The sequence below is a fragment of the Marmota monax genome, unplaced genomic scaffold (assembly GCF_021218885.2).
Source record: "Marmota monax isolate L192 unplaced genomic scaffold, Marmota_monax_Labrador192_F-V1.1 WCK01_AAM20220418_F8-fsc00046, whole genome shotgun sequence".
NCBI classification, from domain to species: domain Eukaryota; kingdom Metazoa; phylum Chordata; class Mammalia; order Rodentia; family Sciuridae; genus Marmota; species Marmota monax.
In genome coordinates, this window is record NW_026692486.1 from 1096910 (window position 1) to 1114112 (window position 17203).

Consider the following 17203-nt stretch of genomic DNA (forward strand, 5'->3'; position numbering starts at 1 on the left):
TTTAACTCCAAAGTCATCTCAGTTCCACCTTAAGTTTATTCAGAGACACCAAGATAAGAAGGCTAAACTAAAGAACTACAGGTGGCATGTTATTTATTCCCATGGGTTAGGTAGAGATGGCAAGTAAGAAAAGAACACTAGGATGTTTTAATTATTTCACCTAAAAAGGTAATAAAAGTTTTATGGAACAGTGCCCAATTATTGATATGGTATTTACTGAGAGATGATTTAATCTCCACCACTGGGAAAAATTTAAAAGAAAGATTGTTTGGCATGATGTCAAATGTCACCTTATAGGTTATTTTGCTTGCAAAGGGAAAAAAATAAACCTTTACCACAGTAATAACTGTGTCACTACTTTAATACAAGGATCAAACTTATTATCAACAGTGGAAAAAAACTGACATTAAATGACCCTAATAGTGATGCAATATATGAATTGCACAGTATGATTTATGAAATATCGTTTCCAAATATGTTTAATCTGAAGCACTCAAGCCTCTAGTAACTTGCGGTTTAAAGGAAACACAAGATTTAGAGGCAAAAAAAAAAAATACAAACACACAACTCAAAATTAGGGCATTGTTCAGGACACCTGGCTTGTTCTCAATGAAAAAAAATTAGTATTATTAAGAGGAAATTGATTAAATTAAATTTTTTAGATTTAAAAAGACCAAAGAAAGTTAAAATCTAATTGCAATGTGCAATCATTCATAGGATCATGATTCAAAACAAATACAAATGTCGAGAACAATTATTTTCATAGCAGTGATAAGGATCTTCACAGAAAAACTGCCAGTCCCGCTGCAGCAAAATAAGGGGGGGGGGGGGTGGGGTGGGGGGGGGGTGAAAAGCAACTTGTGTACATTGATACAGTAGGAGTGGGAGCCCTTTATTGTAGGACAGGAGGGGTATATATACATTCCACACAGCTTATCTTAATTAACATAAACTAGATACAGCAGTCAACCAATAAGGAATCTCCACACTTAATGGCTCCCTGGCTTTACTTCACAAATCACTCCCTCTGGCAAAATGCCAGGCACCATCTTGACTTGTTTATAGACCCTAACAAAAAACAACCTATAGGAGCTAATAACTAAAGTATTTTTACAGGTGGAGTGTTTTGTGTAAAACTTAAGAGTTCTGATTTTTAAAAAATCCACAAATGTGAAAAATAAAATAAATATGGTAATATATTTGAATCTAGGTGATGGGTATACAGATGATTTTGTACTTTTTTGTTCATCTTTTCTGAGATTAAAAATTTTTTAATAAGAAATTGGAAAAATAACTGTGCATCGCAAATTCCTACACATCTTTATGAGTACATTTTGTGTTTAATCCCTATAAAGTCTTTTTTGAAGGGATAGGGGTGATTTGGGGAATTGAACTCAGGCACTCTCTACCACTAAGCTACATCTTCAGTCTTCTTTATTATGAGACAGAGTCTAAGTTGCTGAGGACAGCGCGAATTTCTGATCCTCCTGCCTCAGCCTCTAAGTGGCTGGAATTATAGACACCACCACGCTTGGCTTAGAAAGACTTTTTGCTCATCCTAATATGGTGGCTTTTAGTAGACAAAAGAGAATGCTTAGCAAATTAGTAACAAGATTTACAGGCAAGGTGAGAAAAGCCTAAATTAGAATGAAAGCATTTAAAAATCCTGGGGAATAGTTGAAACATTTACAGTCCTGGCTTTCATTTGGGCTTCTGTTAGCTTTTTAGAGGTATCCAAACCCAGCTTTACAGTCCCCTGGCTTTATGACATTCTAGCTACCGTTTCAGACGCGGGGTACCAGTGGAGGACAAAGTGAACTTCACGTAGGATTCTTCAGAAAGACATTTACTTTCAACATCCATCAGCTGAGCCATAAGCTTTAGACAGGCTCCTCTTGCACCCTCATTTCCAAGGACACTCTTTCATAAGTGGGTAGAAAATCGTTTTGGAGGGGCTGGGGTTGTAGCTCAGCGGTAGAGCGCTCGCCTAGCTCATGTGAAGCCCTGGGTTCACATAAAAATAAATAAATACAAACAAAGGCATTAAAAATAATGATTTTAAAAAAAGAAAATTGCTTTGGAAATATTCAGAAAGGTCGAATTTATCCAAGCAATTAATTTCCACTGTTTAGAGTTTGCCAAGCACAGAAAACCTTTGGCTTTGGTCCAGCCTTTGTGAGTGAGGTGTACTTTGAAGCTTAGGAACACTTCAGTCTGACAGGTCTTTCCAGATAAAGGTCACCGCCCACCACCGGGAGAGCTCTTCTTCAGAACCCGGCGGCGATCTCTGGCCTGGATTCTGGTCCAGCCCAGCGTCCAGCCCCCCGGCTCCCTCGGCACCCTGCGGTCTGCCCTGGCGTCCTCCCCAGAAGACGCAACATTAGAAAACTCAAAGCACCAAACAGCAGTGCTGCGTTCCTGGTGCCCACGTGGGAGCCAGGGCCAACCCTCTGCCAAGGTCGCAGGACCAGCTCTAGCGACTGTCGCCAAGCTCCACCCTTCCGTGCCATCCACTCTCTCAGAGCCCTGCCCTGCGCTTCTCCGCCGCGACCTGCCCCCGGCCACGCCCCCTCGCGGGTGGGCGGGGCCAGATAGGCCCAGCGCATGCCTGGAGTCTGACAGACTGTGAGTGGCGGCCGGGCGGCTCGAGTCCGAGGGTCCACAACGCGAGTCAACATGGCCGCAGCGTTTAGGAGAAGCTGCGGGGTGAGAGGGAGACCAGGGTAGTGGTGGGGCGCGGGAATGGATGGCGTCGTGTTTCGAAAGGGGGCCGAGAACGGATGCGGATCACAGGGGTAGGAAGCCGAGCTATGACAGGACCGCTTCTTAGCGCCAGGCCTGCTTACCCGAAGCTTGGACGCCTCCGCGGTTTCGGTGCCTGCAGGCCTGCCACTCCTCTCCCCGCCAGACGGGAAAGCATTATGGGTTTTCATTGTCGCTTAACCTCCTAGACCCTAATGAGGCCTTTCTGCCTTCGGACTCTTTCTTCGGCGCGGGAGCCCTCCAGATAATTCTAACTAGGAATCCCACCCTTTTCCCAAAGTGAACAGAGTTCACTTTTGCTCTGCTTTTTGCAGATCTAGTGTAATGTCTCTTCGAGAAAACTTTCCAAATCCGCCCATGCCCCCAGCCCAGGAAGGAACTCATCAAATACACGTCGTTCTGCAATTATATGTACTAGAAGGTGTTAGAATACGAGTAGTCTTATCTTGGGTATCTACAAAATCATTGGAAAAGGAAAATGGAGTAGTTGCTCAAGTCACTAAATATGTAATATGTCGGTAGTTTTGTAATCTGGAGGGATGCCTTTCCAAGTTGCATACGTTAAAGAAAAAGTCAAAGAAAAAAACCTACCATAGAACTTTCCTTGAAGCTTAACTATTCTAGCATCATGTCTTATAGATTCTAAATATGTTTCAGTTGCTAGATGCGTTTTAGTTTCGTAAATATTATTAATAATATTCATTGCAAGACTGCCATTTAAATGTTGCTTAAAGCTGTCTTTGACGAAAAAAAAAAACAAACAGAAAAAGCCCCTCCAGTTTTAGAATTTACAATGATCCTATTGAATCATTGCCCAATTTTTGCTGTTGTTGTCTATACAAGTTATTGGGCTCTAAAGGCAGAAGTTGGAGTATTTTAAGAATTACTTTTAACTCTGACATCAGAAAAAAGATATCTCAATCTCTCCCAAGAAAGGATCTAGAAAAACAGAAAAAAAAATTATAAAATGTATATTCCTTTATCTCTTTTTTGGCATCCCCATAAAACTAAGACACTTTATATTTCTTTTTTTTAATATATATTTATTTTTTAGTTGTACTTGGACACAATATCTTTATTTCACTTATTTATTTTTATGTGGTGCTGAGGATCAAACCCAGGGTCTCACCTGTGCCAGAGGAGCGCCCACCGCTGAACCATAACCCCAGCCCCTTATATTTCTAAGAAATGTCTGGAAATATTTAATTGTAGTGATGCTTTAATTGCAAAATGGATAATTGAAGTTGCTATCTTTTGCCTATTTGGAATACCATTGTTCTCTGCAGACAGCCCTAAGCAATAAAACCAATATTTTATGACATGAGGCTTTCAAAACATTATATTATTTAAATCACCCCCAAATTATCCAGTGAGATTAACCCCCAGTTTTCTGGTATGAATAGAAGGTACAAGAAGTTTGTAACCTGTCCAAGGTCACAAAGATAGTCGTGCTATCTAGATTCAAATTCAGCAATTCTAACTTGAAATCTTGAACTGTTTCTTTTTTCTACTAGACCATTTCTCTAAATAAATGTTTAACATTGTTATGTAATTAATAGGTTAGGGGGCGGTGTTCTTGGCTGTAGAAACCTTTGCACTTATTTTATATAACAAGTCTTCTTGAAAACCCATGTAAACTGACTTCTTGTAAATTACTTTAAGTCCACAAATAATTCCTTAATGTCTCTCAGCAGACCATTTTACCTGTTTTGTGAAGAATGATTTTTGTGCAATGATGTTTAAACACATTATAGTAGAATGAGGTTATTTGGTCTGATTTTTGTGGGTGTTTTTCTTTGTTTTTCTAATGATCAGATAGGAAATTAATTGAAAGACCAGTATAACTAAAGCAAAATGGTTAATAGCATGGACTCTTAATAATAAATGTGAGAATTAGAATTCTGATCCCACTACCTAAGTGTAGAGTGATCTTGGCTAATTTTACTTGACCTTCCTGAACTTCAGTTTCTTCCTATACAAAATGATAATTAAAAAAAAAAAAAAAACAAAACAGTTCCTTAATTCTAGGTTTGACCTGAGATTCAGTGAATTAATATGTGTAATGTGACTGTAAAGAATAGGTTTGGTCTGTGAAGACTATACAATGAGGACAAAAGAAATCATGTTTTACTTCCAAAACAAAGTTAATAAAAATTTTAAAGAAAATGTTTTCGTACGGTGTATTTTTTTAAAGTCATAGTTGGAGGTATGTTAATTTTGAAAAGGCTATTTAAATTACTATATTTGGCAGTCATACTGTCAGCTTAAATGCAGGTGACACTTATCAGTTGAAATGATCCTTTATAAAGTGGTCAGTTTCTTTCTACATATTTTGAAAAACTTAGGTTCTAGAAACTTTAGTGTATTGTACAGCTTCTCTTTTCTCTCAGTATCTAGCTTATTAAAACTATGTAGGTATAGTTCCATCAAAATCTTTAAAGTATAAATTGCTTTCAATTTATAGGTTTTCTCTGAACTCAGACCTTTACTCAGTAGCACTTATATGGTTTCCAGTTTGATAACTTTAATACTAATGGTTACTTTTGTGTCCATTAAATTGTAGTGAATATAAAAATGGGTTCCAAAGGAATAGTATTTGTGTATCTTGATTGTATTTTTTCAATATATCCTTGAAGAAATATGAGTATATTTCAGATATTAAGACAAGTTGTATATTAATAGTTAGATCAGAGCTGGCAAACTTTTATAAAGGAACAAATAGTAACTATCTTTGGCTTTGTAGACCTATGGTGTCTGTTTTAATCATATAGCTTTACTGTGAAAGTAGCAATAGAGGTTATGGCGGGGCTATGTTCCAATAGGGCTTTACTTAAAAAACTGGTGACCAGCCAGAAGCAGTGGTGCATGCCTGTAATCCACGCAACTTTGGAAGATACCAAGTAGAAGGATTACTAAATTCAAGGTCAGCCTCAGTAATTTAGTGAGGCCCTAAGCAACTTAGCCAGACTCTGTCTCAAAATAAAAAATAAAAATTTCTGTAGATGTTGCTTAGTGGGTAAGCACCCCTGGGTTTGATCCCTAGTATTGACCCCTGCTTAAAAAAAAAAAAAAAAAAAAAAAAATTAACCAAACAAAAAAACTGGTAGCTGCTGTATTTTGCTGGCTCCTGGCTTAGAACCGTGTATGAAGGCCTATAGACAACAGAATTAATTATAGAACATGGTTTTATTCTGATTTATTTTGTTAGATAGAGTGAGTCATCTTAGAAAATGGAATCCTCCATGGGAAGATTCCCAGAGGCATACCTGGGAGGATCACAGGGACTGGTTATCAGGTTATCAAATCCATATTACTATTCTCCCTTCATCAGCTTCCTCTTCACCAATGTCCTAGGAGTTTATTGATGAAATTTCCAGAATAGTGTCATCCCTGTTGTCTGTCCTGGAAATCCTCCACTTCAGTAGTGCAAATATCACTAATTAATTTTATTTGCATTAATTTTCTCTATAATAGGTACTCATGTAGCTGGTAATTGGTTTATTTAAATTATAATTAAAGACATTTAATAATGACTTTAAAAACTGTTGTACCCTTTGATAAAAATGGTCAGAATTCTATTATTTGATTGATATGTAATTTATCAAATTTATTTTTGATAAGATTATCTTTTACAGGTCCTGAGAAGTATTATTTCTCATTTTGACTGGAGATCACAGCATACAAAAGCTCATCAAAAACGAGAACCAGGATTAGGATTTAGTTTTGGTATGTGTTATGTTCTGTCTTTTGATTTTAAAATGGACTTGTCTGGAATCTGTTTATAAACTTGATAATGTCTTGTCAATGAGTAGAACCCAGTCATCATTCATACATAGATGATTAAGTCAGTTACCCCCATTCTTCCTTACACATTTTTTTGTTCAGCATATTATTCTATACATTCGATCTATGGCCAGGGGCAGTGGTGCACAAATGTAATTCCAGGAGCTTGGGAGGGTGAGACAGGAGGATCACAAGTTCAAGGTCAGCCTCGAAAATTTAATGAGACCAAGTCTCAAAATAAAAACAAAAAAAGGGGTGGGGATGTAGTTCTGGGGCAAAGTACCCCTGGGTTAAATCCCTAGTACCAAATAAATAAACAAATACATTTGATCTGTGTTAGCTACATACATACAAATATTCTTTTCCTTTTTTCTAAGTATGTAGCCAAAAATAAACGGCAGATTTACTGATATTTATGAATAGTCCTTGACTTACAAATTTGAATTCAACAAATACTCATGAGTCTTAAAACACTTATTAGATATATAATGCTAGCTGTCTAATAATAAACTAAGCCCATTTTGGTCATCATTTAATCTGAATTGCAGTTTTGGTGCAATTAGATGAAATTGTCAGATACGGGAGATGGGAGTAATGTGATATTGGAGGGAAAAAGAATAGATTTTACTTCCCTTTTATGAAAGGAAAACCCCAGGCCAAAAAAAAAAATTGTAATAATAATTCCTACCTTTGGCATTCTTTGCCTCCTAAAAGAACTCCTTGCTTCAAAGTTTTTACCTTTCCTCTAGTTAAAAAAACAAACAAACATTTTCTTAGTTAACTTAATCTCAAAAAATAATTACAAGGCACCTAAGATAATTAACTCACACTGAGGTGAAATTGACAGTCTTTAAGGTTATTGCTTTTGTTCAAAATTTTTCCCCCTTGATTATAAAATATTTTGCCAGAATGAAATGAAAAATTTTCAAGTGGTGTGAGGATAGTGGTTTGATTCAATGGGTCTTATTGAGACATCAGCATTGATTTGGTAATAATCACTATAGTAAGAAACTAGCAGAAGGCTGTGATGGGTTTTGGAGTGCCAGAGAATGAGATAGCTACAAATATTTGGGAGGGAGATAATGAAGCCAAAGAAAAGAATATAGAATAACACCTATGACCAGTTGATCTGATTTTTTATAAAATGAGATAATGAATATTACCAAGAATTTCTTTGAAGATTAAATTATATGCAGTATATAAAGTCCCTAACATATAGTGAATGACTGGATCAAAGTAGTTTCTCAATAAATAATACATGATAGATCCCTGTCTTGTCTACCTTTACCTACCCACAACCTTGATATGGACTGACCACTCCTAGAAAAGAAGTTAAGATGTAAAAACCCTGACTTGAACCACTTCTGCTAATTCATTATAAGACTATGGGTCTAATCATTTGTTGCCTCAGTGCTTTAATTTCCTTGTCTATAAAATGAGAGATTGCATCTTACATTCTTCAATTCAGTACCAAAATTCTGTTATCTTACATTTTCTCCCCCACGTTTCCAGACAAGTGATTACTAGAGTCTTAAAACATTCTTGTTCGTTCTTCTGTGTTTTTCTCATTTTTCTTGCCTAAAATACCCTATGTTTCTTGTAAATAATCTATGTTTTGATGTTGGATGCAACTACCTTAAGACACTAGATAACATAGATTTGTAAAAATATAGTTAGTGGTTGACTCTTTTTTTTTTTTTTTTTTTTTTTTTTTTGGTACCCAGGGATTGATCCCAGGGGCACTTAACCACTGAGCCACATCCCCAGTCCATATATATATATGATATATATTATTGGAGACAGGGTCTCCTTGAGTTGCTGAGGGCCTAATCTAAGTTGCTGAGGCTGGCTTTGAACTCGTGATTCTCCTGCCTCAGCCTCCCAAGTTGTTGGGATTACAGGGATTTGCCACTGCACCCAGCTAGTGGTTGGTTGACTCTTATCCTCAGTCCAGCCACTATTTTCATTTCATTCATTTTCTAATAACATTTTTATATAAATGAAGTGTTGGACACCACTTACTAGCAATACAGCAGGAGTTTATGTTACTACTATCTTCTGAGAAAATATCCCATCACTTTTACTGGTTTCTTTGTGCTAATTTTTACACTTAAAATTTGTTTAAATTATTTTATATAATTCTTTGAAACAAATTTTGTTGTTTTATGTTCATGGAAAATGTTTCAATGCCTTAGACTTATTCTTGATATCAGGTAAATTAGTTTCACTCCAATATTAGGAAATACTTGATAAGTCTTATTATGTATTAGAAATAAGAAATTTCTTATCTCACCAATCAGATAAGAAAAACCCTTGAGCTCTACAGATTTATATCTGTTATTTACTTGTAGAAACGAGAAATCTTATTTCCTTCAGCATTTGTATTGACATAGACTTGTTTATACTGTACAGTGAATTTGATTAGTCAGAAAATATAGTTTTTGTCTTTGTGGCTAATCAAAAATTACCTTCCCCATTATATATATAAATTTCCACATACCAATTTTATAAGGCTTTTTTCCTCAACTCATTGTCCCATTTTAATGTTTTCTAAATATCTTTCTCTTAGAGTTCACTGAACAACAGAAAGAATTTCAAGCTACTGCTCGTAAATTTGCCAGGGAGGAAATAATCCCGGTTGCTGCAGAATATGATAAAACTGGTGAAGTAGGTATACAAATATTAGGGAGAAAAAAATTTTTACATTTTTTACAAGATTATATAATCAGATTAGGAAAGTTTTAAATGTATTATAACTGAGGTTTTTTTTTTTTTTTTTTTTCTTTTAGTACCCTTTCCCCCTAATTAAAAGAGCCTGGGAACTTGGTTTAATCAATACACACATTCCCGAGAGTTGTGGTAAGCTTTCTTCACATTTTTAGTCCCAGAATACACTTGAACAAGAAAAATTATGAAACTCTACCCATTGTTTTAAATATTTGTTGACATTAAGTGACTTTTTGCCTTTGTTTTCTGGTTCAGACTACAGTATTTGTCTGCTTTTAAAAGCCTTGTGCAAAACACAGGCATTTTTTTCCTTCTAATTGATCCTGAACTTTGGTATTTCTCTAAAGTTCTAGAGTTGGTTAGTTTGTTGCATTTTGTTTTTTTATTTTTCCCAAGAATTTCATGCGTTTTAATCCTACCTTGCATTTTAGATTTCATTGAGACTTTTTTTTGTATGTGAGATCATTACTCTTTTTTTTTTTTTTTTGGTCGGTGCTAGGGATTGAACCCAGGGCCTTGTGTTAGCGAGGGAAGTGCTCTACCATTGAACCACATCCCCAGCCTCCAGAACATTACTCTTTTCAACAGATCAGTGGGTCAGAGTTTTTGCAGAGTTAAAGTGAGTTTTTACAAAATCAAGTTTAAACAGAAATGTAGATCCAGATTACAAATAGAGAATTTTTGAAGTATTTAAAATTTATTTTAGAAAAGTATGGAATTAAAAGTATGGCTTGTTATTATTGCCAGCCAAAACATTTACAGATATTATATTTGTATATTTGCTTTTAAAACAAAATTAGGCCATGAGGGGAGGGAAATCTCATTAAAATCAAAGGAAGATTAGTGGAGGAAAGAAACTACTGGATGTGGGGAGGGAGGGGAGAAGTGCAGGGGAGTGACAATGGCCAAAATATATTATATTGTGTGCATGTACAAACATGTAACAACAAATCCCATCATTATGTACAACTGTAATGCACCAATAAAAAATGTGGGGGGAAAAAAGAATTCAGAATACCATTAATATAGGAAACTGGAGAAAATGTAATTAATGTTTTTTAAAATGTGAATTAAAAAAATAAAAATTAAGCCAAATTGAAGTAAGTTAAAATAGTTCACCTACAGTTTTGTTGAGATGCATTACACATCAGAATGGGCTCTTAAAACATTTTGATGCCGTAGGAGGACTTGGACTTGGAACTTTTGATGCTTGTTTAATAACTGAAGAATTGGCTTATGGATGCACAGGGGTTCAGACTGCTATTGAAGCAAACTCTTTGGGGGTAAGTTACTTAAAAAATTAATTGCTAACTGAGCTGTTAATGAGACAGTTAACAGCTAAGTTAGATTAATATTAAAATAGTTTTGTTTTTTGTTTTTTCAAGAAGAAACACAAGTTTCAGCAGTGAAGCCCAGGGTATGATTCTAAGGCTTCCTTGCTCTGGTCTTTTGCCTCTAGTACTTGGAGTCCTAGTTGTCCTTGTGGGGAAAATGTATACTTTTGGCTACAGCTATAGTGGGAATTCTTAAGTAAGGGCAAGGCCTAGAGCCAGCCTTCAAGAACCAATCAGGTTGGCTTGCTGCCACTATTGGCACTGCTGAAATTTAGTGAGCAGTTCTTAGGAAGCCAGATCATATGTACTAAGTCATGCATTCTAAATTTAATCCTTTATTAGAGCATTTTACTAAAGTAATAAGTTGTACAAATAACTTATATGAAAATACTGACAGTAGCAGATGTATTACTTCATTGCTTTAGCTTTTTAACTTGAAGGCAGAATGAAAACCAGTTCTGTGAACTTACCTCTTGTGGAGGAAATAGTTCTTTTCTTGTTTTGAATTGTAATATCTCTGAATTTACATATTTAATAAAAATGTCTTGCTTTTTAATGTCTGTTTTCTTCATTAGCAAATGCCTATTATTATTGCTGGAAATGATCAACAAAAAAAGAAGTATTTGGGGAGGATGACTGAGGAGCCAATGATGTGTGTGAGTATGTATAGCTACTACTTTATTTTACATTTCACATTTACAAAGAGTTTTGAATCTATATGTATATACTATTCTATATGACATTAAGATAAAAGTAGTCAATATATTTAGGTAGAGTGATGTTCTAAGATGCCAATAAAGTGTCATAATAATCCCCTTTCTTATTTCTACAGGAGAAATATCTACTAAATAATGTTTTCAGGAGAACAGTATCTGTTTAATGGAGCACTATCTACTTAATTCTGCAGTTCAAGAACTAAGTGGTTCTTCTGAAGAACCACTTCTGAGGAAGTTCAGATTGAATGTATAACAGTAGATGTTTGAATTAGTGAGAAACTAATATAAACCTGTGACTGAAGAGATTAACTTATTTTTTGAATGGCCAGTTGACTTGGGGAGTATATTTGTCATTTTATTTGAAAGCAATTCAACAAATTTTTAAAATGAATTAAAAAAAAAAAAAACAGCAACAACAATGCACATACATATATACAAGGTTCTGTTTTGAAATTGTTCTTTATTGAAGGATTTTTACCTGTTGATTAGCCAAATATCCATCTAGGGTGTGTTTATAATAGTGAAATATAGTAGATTATTATGAATTTTAAACTAATTGAGAGAATTCATCTGAAAGAGTAGAAAGCAATATTTTAAAATAAATTATTTTATTCATTGCAGATACTTAAAAGTCAGGCAAACTACTTATAAAGACATTCATACATATTTATGAGGTAATTGAAAATTATAGAGTTTAGTGTAAATATTCTCAATATTGTCTAAAAACTGCATAAAATATCTAGATTCTCCTCTTGTAGCATATATATTGATAGACACGGGTTAATCAATTGAAGCATAGAAATGCTTAAGTGAACCTACCATAATACATTGATAAGAATATTTATACTAGTTATAAATAGGTATTTCTAAAATATTTGAGTCTTTAAATATAATATTCAAACTTTTTTAAATAATACCTTCAATATATGTAAAAATACATTTACTATTCCCTCTTTTGATAACTTCTAAATTAATGAAGATTTTCTGTGCATTTTTCTCATTCTAGTGCTAAATAGCAGTAGTTGTACTTAAAATATGAAGCTGAGGGTAAAAATAGAAAGTATCAATAAGTTTTGATTAACTTAAATTGATTCAGTTCATTATTTAAATTTTAATACATTTTTTTAAATTGTAAATAGTAGAGAAAACTTAGAAATGTATCAAGAAGAACAAAAATATCTGTAATTCTTCAGATATGAAGCTAATTGGGATTGCTATTTTATATTTCCTACTAGATTTTTAAATATATAAATATTTTTCTATATTATAACATCATATTAGATATGCAATTTTATATCTTTATTTAATATCATGAGCACTTTCTTATGCTCTACTTATTTTTAAATGCTTTGGTATTTATTACTGCAAAATGGTCTTTAATGTATACACTACACATTACTATTCTACACTGTTTAATATTGAAACTTCTTAGATTTTTGCTCTTAAAAAATGCCATGGAATAATTGATACATAAAAATTAACACAGATCTTTATATTTAACTTTACAGAACAGATATATTTATTATTATTTATTTATAACTTACCTGATCTTATAGTCACATATGCCCTACCTGAGGAGATAAATAAGGGCAAAACCATAACTTTTAATGCCATTTACTGCAAAAACATTTTGTAAAGTCAGAATTATTAATTAATATTATATGTATGATATTCTAAGAATTAAGAGCCATATTTTGTTTTTTAAGCAGTATATACCTAAAATATATTTAGCACTAGATAATTTATTACTTCTTAACCTTTGGCTAAGATCAAGTGTAAACTGTTCAATAGCTTGTTATGGGGACATTCAGTAAAACTCATTTGTCTAAACATAGTATTAGAATCCAGAAGTGTAAAACACCCCCTGGTAAATAAAACTCTTGTCGTAAAACCTTGTATTTTTCATGGAACTAAAAAATTGCTGGAATGTGCCTAACAGATCTAAACTTGGATTCTAAAGACTGGGCTTCAGGTCTTAACTCGTCATATAACAACAGGATAATCTTGTATATTCACTTAATCTTGAAGTCTTTACTAAACATTGAGTGTATAATGTTTTAAAGGGATATAGTAAAGAAAAACAAGATAACTTGTGTTTCTATAGGACTATCTTCACTGAGTGTTGCAAAAATATATTAGCGAAATGCCTTTCATACCTAATGACTAAGAGAACTGCTTCTCTTATAACTGCTTTTCATGATATATGCCAGACTTCATTTATGGAAATGCATACTTGAAACTTATAACTAATACTGTTTTCTCTCTTTTGGTAAGTAGGAAAACTTGAGCCAATTTTTACTCTAGTAATTATTTGAACCTCAAAACATGTTGCTGTGTATTGTTTTTCTTTCTAGTTTTATTTCTTTCACCCTAATTTTTTTTGTTTTTAAATATATAAACTATCTAATTTCCTTTAAAATGCTTTAATACCACCCAGAAAATTTAAACAAAGAATAAATGCAATATTTCTTTGTGAATTATATAAATGTAAGGAGGTGGTATTATCATTAATAAAGAAAAGCATAATGTTATACTTATTCAAATATTTGAGTCGTAAGCCAGATAGACTGAGAATAGAATGTAAAGAAGACAGGGCTTCTCCTTATAAGGAGTTAGGAATCTGATAAACTTATATCTTTATACAGTGTCTACTTACTAATTATGAACAAAACAATGTACTGATTTGATTTCCTTGATCTTCTAGTTTGCAAATTCACATCTAATGTTGGAAATCAAACTAGTTAGAATAATGAAGATGAAAAATTTTAGGGACATCATTTATTAAACAGTATTATCAATCCTATCTTCAAGAGATTGTGATGTAGAATAAGAAAAACAATATGAGCAACCACATTTTTGTGTATAATGCTGTATCATACCAAATAGTGAGGTAAAGAAGGGAATAAGTTACAATGAAACAAAAAGGGATTCTTCTTCTAAAAGAGGGTTAGAAAAAGTAAATTAATTACTAAACAATGGTCAAATAAGATTAAAAAACAATTCCAAAGAACCAGCAGTGACAAGCTATTTTGTATCCAAAGATAGACCCATATATTTTATAAGCTCTAAAAATTTTGCCTTATTAAGAAGAAACATGTCTAGTAGTATATTTTTTAAAATTATTAAAGATGGTTAACACAAAATTTTGGTACTTCAGAGGATCATCTTTTCTGGTCAGTTCATTTGTATAAAACCTTATTTTGTTAATGATGCTGAACACTTTATTGAATCTTCAAATAGAGTAATCTAGTTCACTTAACCTCTGTGACAAGTGAGTTTGTTCTACTGCATTCCTGTCCAAAAGCCATTATGCTCATGTTTTCATACCTTGAGTGCCTGGAGTCGAGGCTTTTTGAAGTAGCTCCCTTTGGGAGCATCTCTAACCAACATTACATGTACCAAGTGACAGTTTTTATCATTTCTTTTTATGAAATTTTACTATAATATCATTATAGGTATCCAATAAATACTTAATAACGTCATTATAGTTTCCTTCCACTAGTTCAAATTATCTCCCTTAGATGTAGAGCCCTTTTGATATTTGAGTATGGTTTGTTTGTGGGTTTTTTTTTTTAAAGAGAGAGAATTTTTTATATTTATTTTTTAGTTTTCGGTGGACACAACATCTTTTTATTTTATTTTTATGTGGTGCTGAGGATCGAACCCAGCGCCCCGTGCATGCTAGGCGAGCGCACTATCGCTTGAGCCACATCCCCAGCCCCAAGTATGGTTTTTATTCAAACAGCACCTGAAAGATGATTCTTGCTGTTATTATAATTCCTCTTTAAATCCATCCTTCAAACTTTCATAATAATAAACTTAAAAGCACATCCAAATATGTTTGCAAATGTGTTTACAAAGGCATTCAGTGGTTCTATATTATCAATTGCACTAGAACTTAAGGTATGTTTAAATTTGTGAATCCATTTCCAAATCTGACTTCCTCTAAAAAAAAAAAAAATGTATGCACTATTCACTTTTGCACACTAGGGTGTTATCTATTCTGTTGAAGCCTATCTATTTGATTCCTTAAGATTCCATGGCATAATAGTAAGCAGTCATTTAACTATTCTGTTGAATGCATAAAAATATTTTCTCCTCAGTGTGACATATCATTTGGCCTCCATGAGCTCTTCCTTGCCTGCTTCACCAGCCTCTTTTTATGCCTTTAAGTTTCTCCTTACATTTTAGTACTGAACTGTTGGTAGTTTCCTCTACACATTTGCTCCTTCATTCTTCTGGAGCCTTAGATCTATTTACCTCACTCTTGTTATTTAAAACTTACCTTTTCCAAAAAGTTTTACTTCTTTTCAACCTCCATACCCCCCATCATCTCCCAACCCTCCTGTAACAAGTTAAGTAATTATTTTATACTTTGATTTTAAATTAAGATTTCTTTCTTCTTTAGACTCTTAAGTAACTTAAGAGCAATGAACCTGTGTCTTTAGATGGTATATATCCACTGTACCTTTTGCTCAATAAACTCAAATTAACTTGAACTAGTTAACTCTTGCCTCCCTAGATTCCCTTTATCCATTACTGACTGTCTATTGTCATTCCTCTGTTGAAGAGCCTTAAGAAGCCATCCTGTTTCTAGTAGATACAATTTAAAATTTTTAGTTTGATATAATGGGTTCTTTGTCATCTGTTTTGTTCCTTTTATCCAGACTCATATCTTATCATTCCTTGCATGCACAGTATATAATATAATATATTCACATATTATAGAAGTCCAGTACTTCCAGCATTTCAAATACTAGATAACCCTATTTCTTTTCTTGGTGTCATATTCTGTATTGCTGCCTAGAAAACATCTATACCAAGATTACATGGTAACAATTCTTATTTCTCCTCCCAAAGAATTGCTTTTCCATTTGAGACTTAATTTAAGCATCATTTCTAGTAAGATAGTTTTTCAACTTCTTTGTGCATAATTTTTACATTTAGACATATAGTAACAATAAGGTTATTTATCTTTACTGTTACATTATAAAACTTTCTAGGACAAGATTTCATTTCCAGTTTCCCATCTCCTACTTTATAGTCTAGTATACTCAAATGTTCCAGGAAATGAATATATATTGAATTGAATTAAATGAATTTGTTTGAAGATACCTAGCATTTTAATTTTTTGTATTATTTATTAGTGTCCTACACCCAATTTTAATTTATACATTAAATAAATTTTTACATTTGAGACATTTATTTGATTTTCTAAAAATGTTTTAATTTTTGATATTTTAAAAATAATTGAACTACTTACTGGCTTTAAAAGAAAATATGGGGACTGTGGAGATATAGCTCAATAGTAGAGTGTTTGCCCATCATGTGCAAGACCCTGGATTCAGTCCCCCAAATTGCAGAAACAAGACAAAACAAAATTCTGTTTCTATACATTTATAACTTAGTACTTAGCCTTTAATTTTTTCTTTTATTCCACATATTCAAGGCTTACTGTGTAACAGAACCAGGAGCAGGCTCTGATGTAGCTGGTATAAAGACCAGAGCAGAAAAGAAAGGAAATGAGTATATTATTAATGGTCAGAAGATGTGGATAACCAACGGAGGAAAAGCTAATTGGTATGCTTTTTGAAAAATTTCTGTATATTTCTTCTTAATGACTTTTTATTCAGAATCTTCCCTTTCTTCCTCTTTTTATTTATTTATTTTAAAAAATTTTTAGTGGTACTGAGGATTGAACCTAGTGGTGCTTTGCCACTGAGCTATATTCTCAACCCTTTTTATTTTTTATTTTGAGAGAGACTTGGTAAGTTTCCCAGGCTGGCCTTGAACTTGTGAACTTGCCTTAGACTTCTGAGTAGCTGGGATTACAGGCATGCACCACCACACCCAATTTTTCTCTTTATTTTTAAACCACTA

General features: G+C 33.6%; 1 protein-coding gene across 2 annotated transcripts in view; it reads left to right on the forward strand.

Annotated features, from left to right (window-relative positions):
* Positions 1-2556: 2556 nt before the first annotated feature.
* Positions 2557-17203, forward strand: part of Acadm (acyl-CoA dehydrogenase medium chain) — a 36258-nt gene continuing 21611 nt past the window's right edge. Inside the window, exons 1-7 of one of the 2 annotated variants that reach the window (XM_046443162.2) lie at positions 2557-2706; positions 6399-6489; positions 9116-9213; positions 9336-9405; positions 10456-10556; positions 11183-11263; positions 16773-16903. In XM_046443162.2, coding sequence (XP_046299118.1) covers positions 2677-2706; positions 6399-6489; positions 9116-9213; positions 9336-9405; positions 10456-10556; positions 11183-11263; positions 16773-16903 — 602 coding nt within the window. In that variant the 5' untranslated portion in view covers positions 2557-2676. The remainder of the gene's footprint in view (positions 2707-6398; positions 6490-9115; positions 9214-9335; positions 9406-10455; positions 10557-11182; positions 11264-16772; positions 16904-17203) is intronic. The other variant, XM_046443163.2, reaches the window with a different exon arrangement.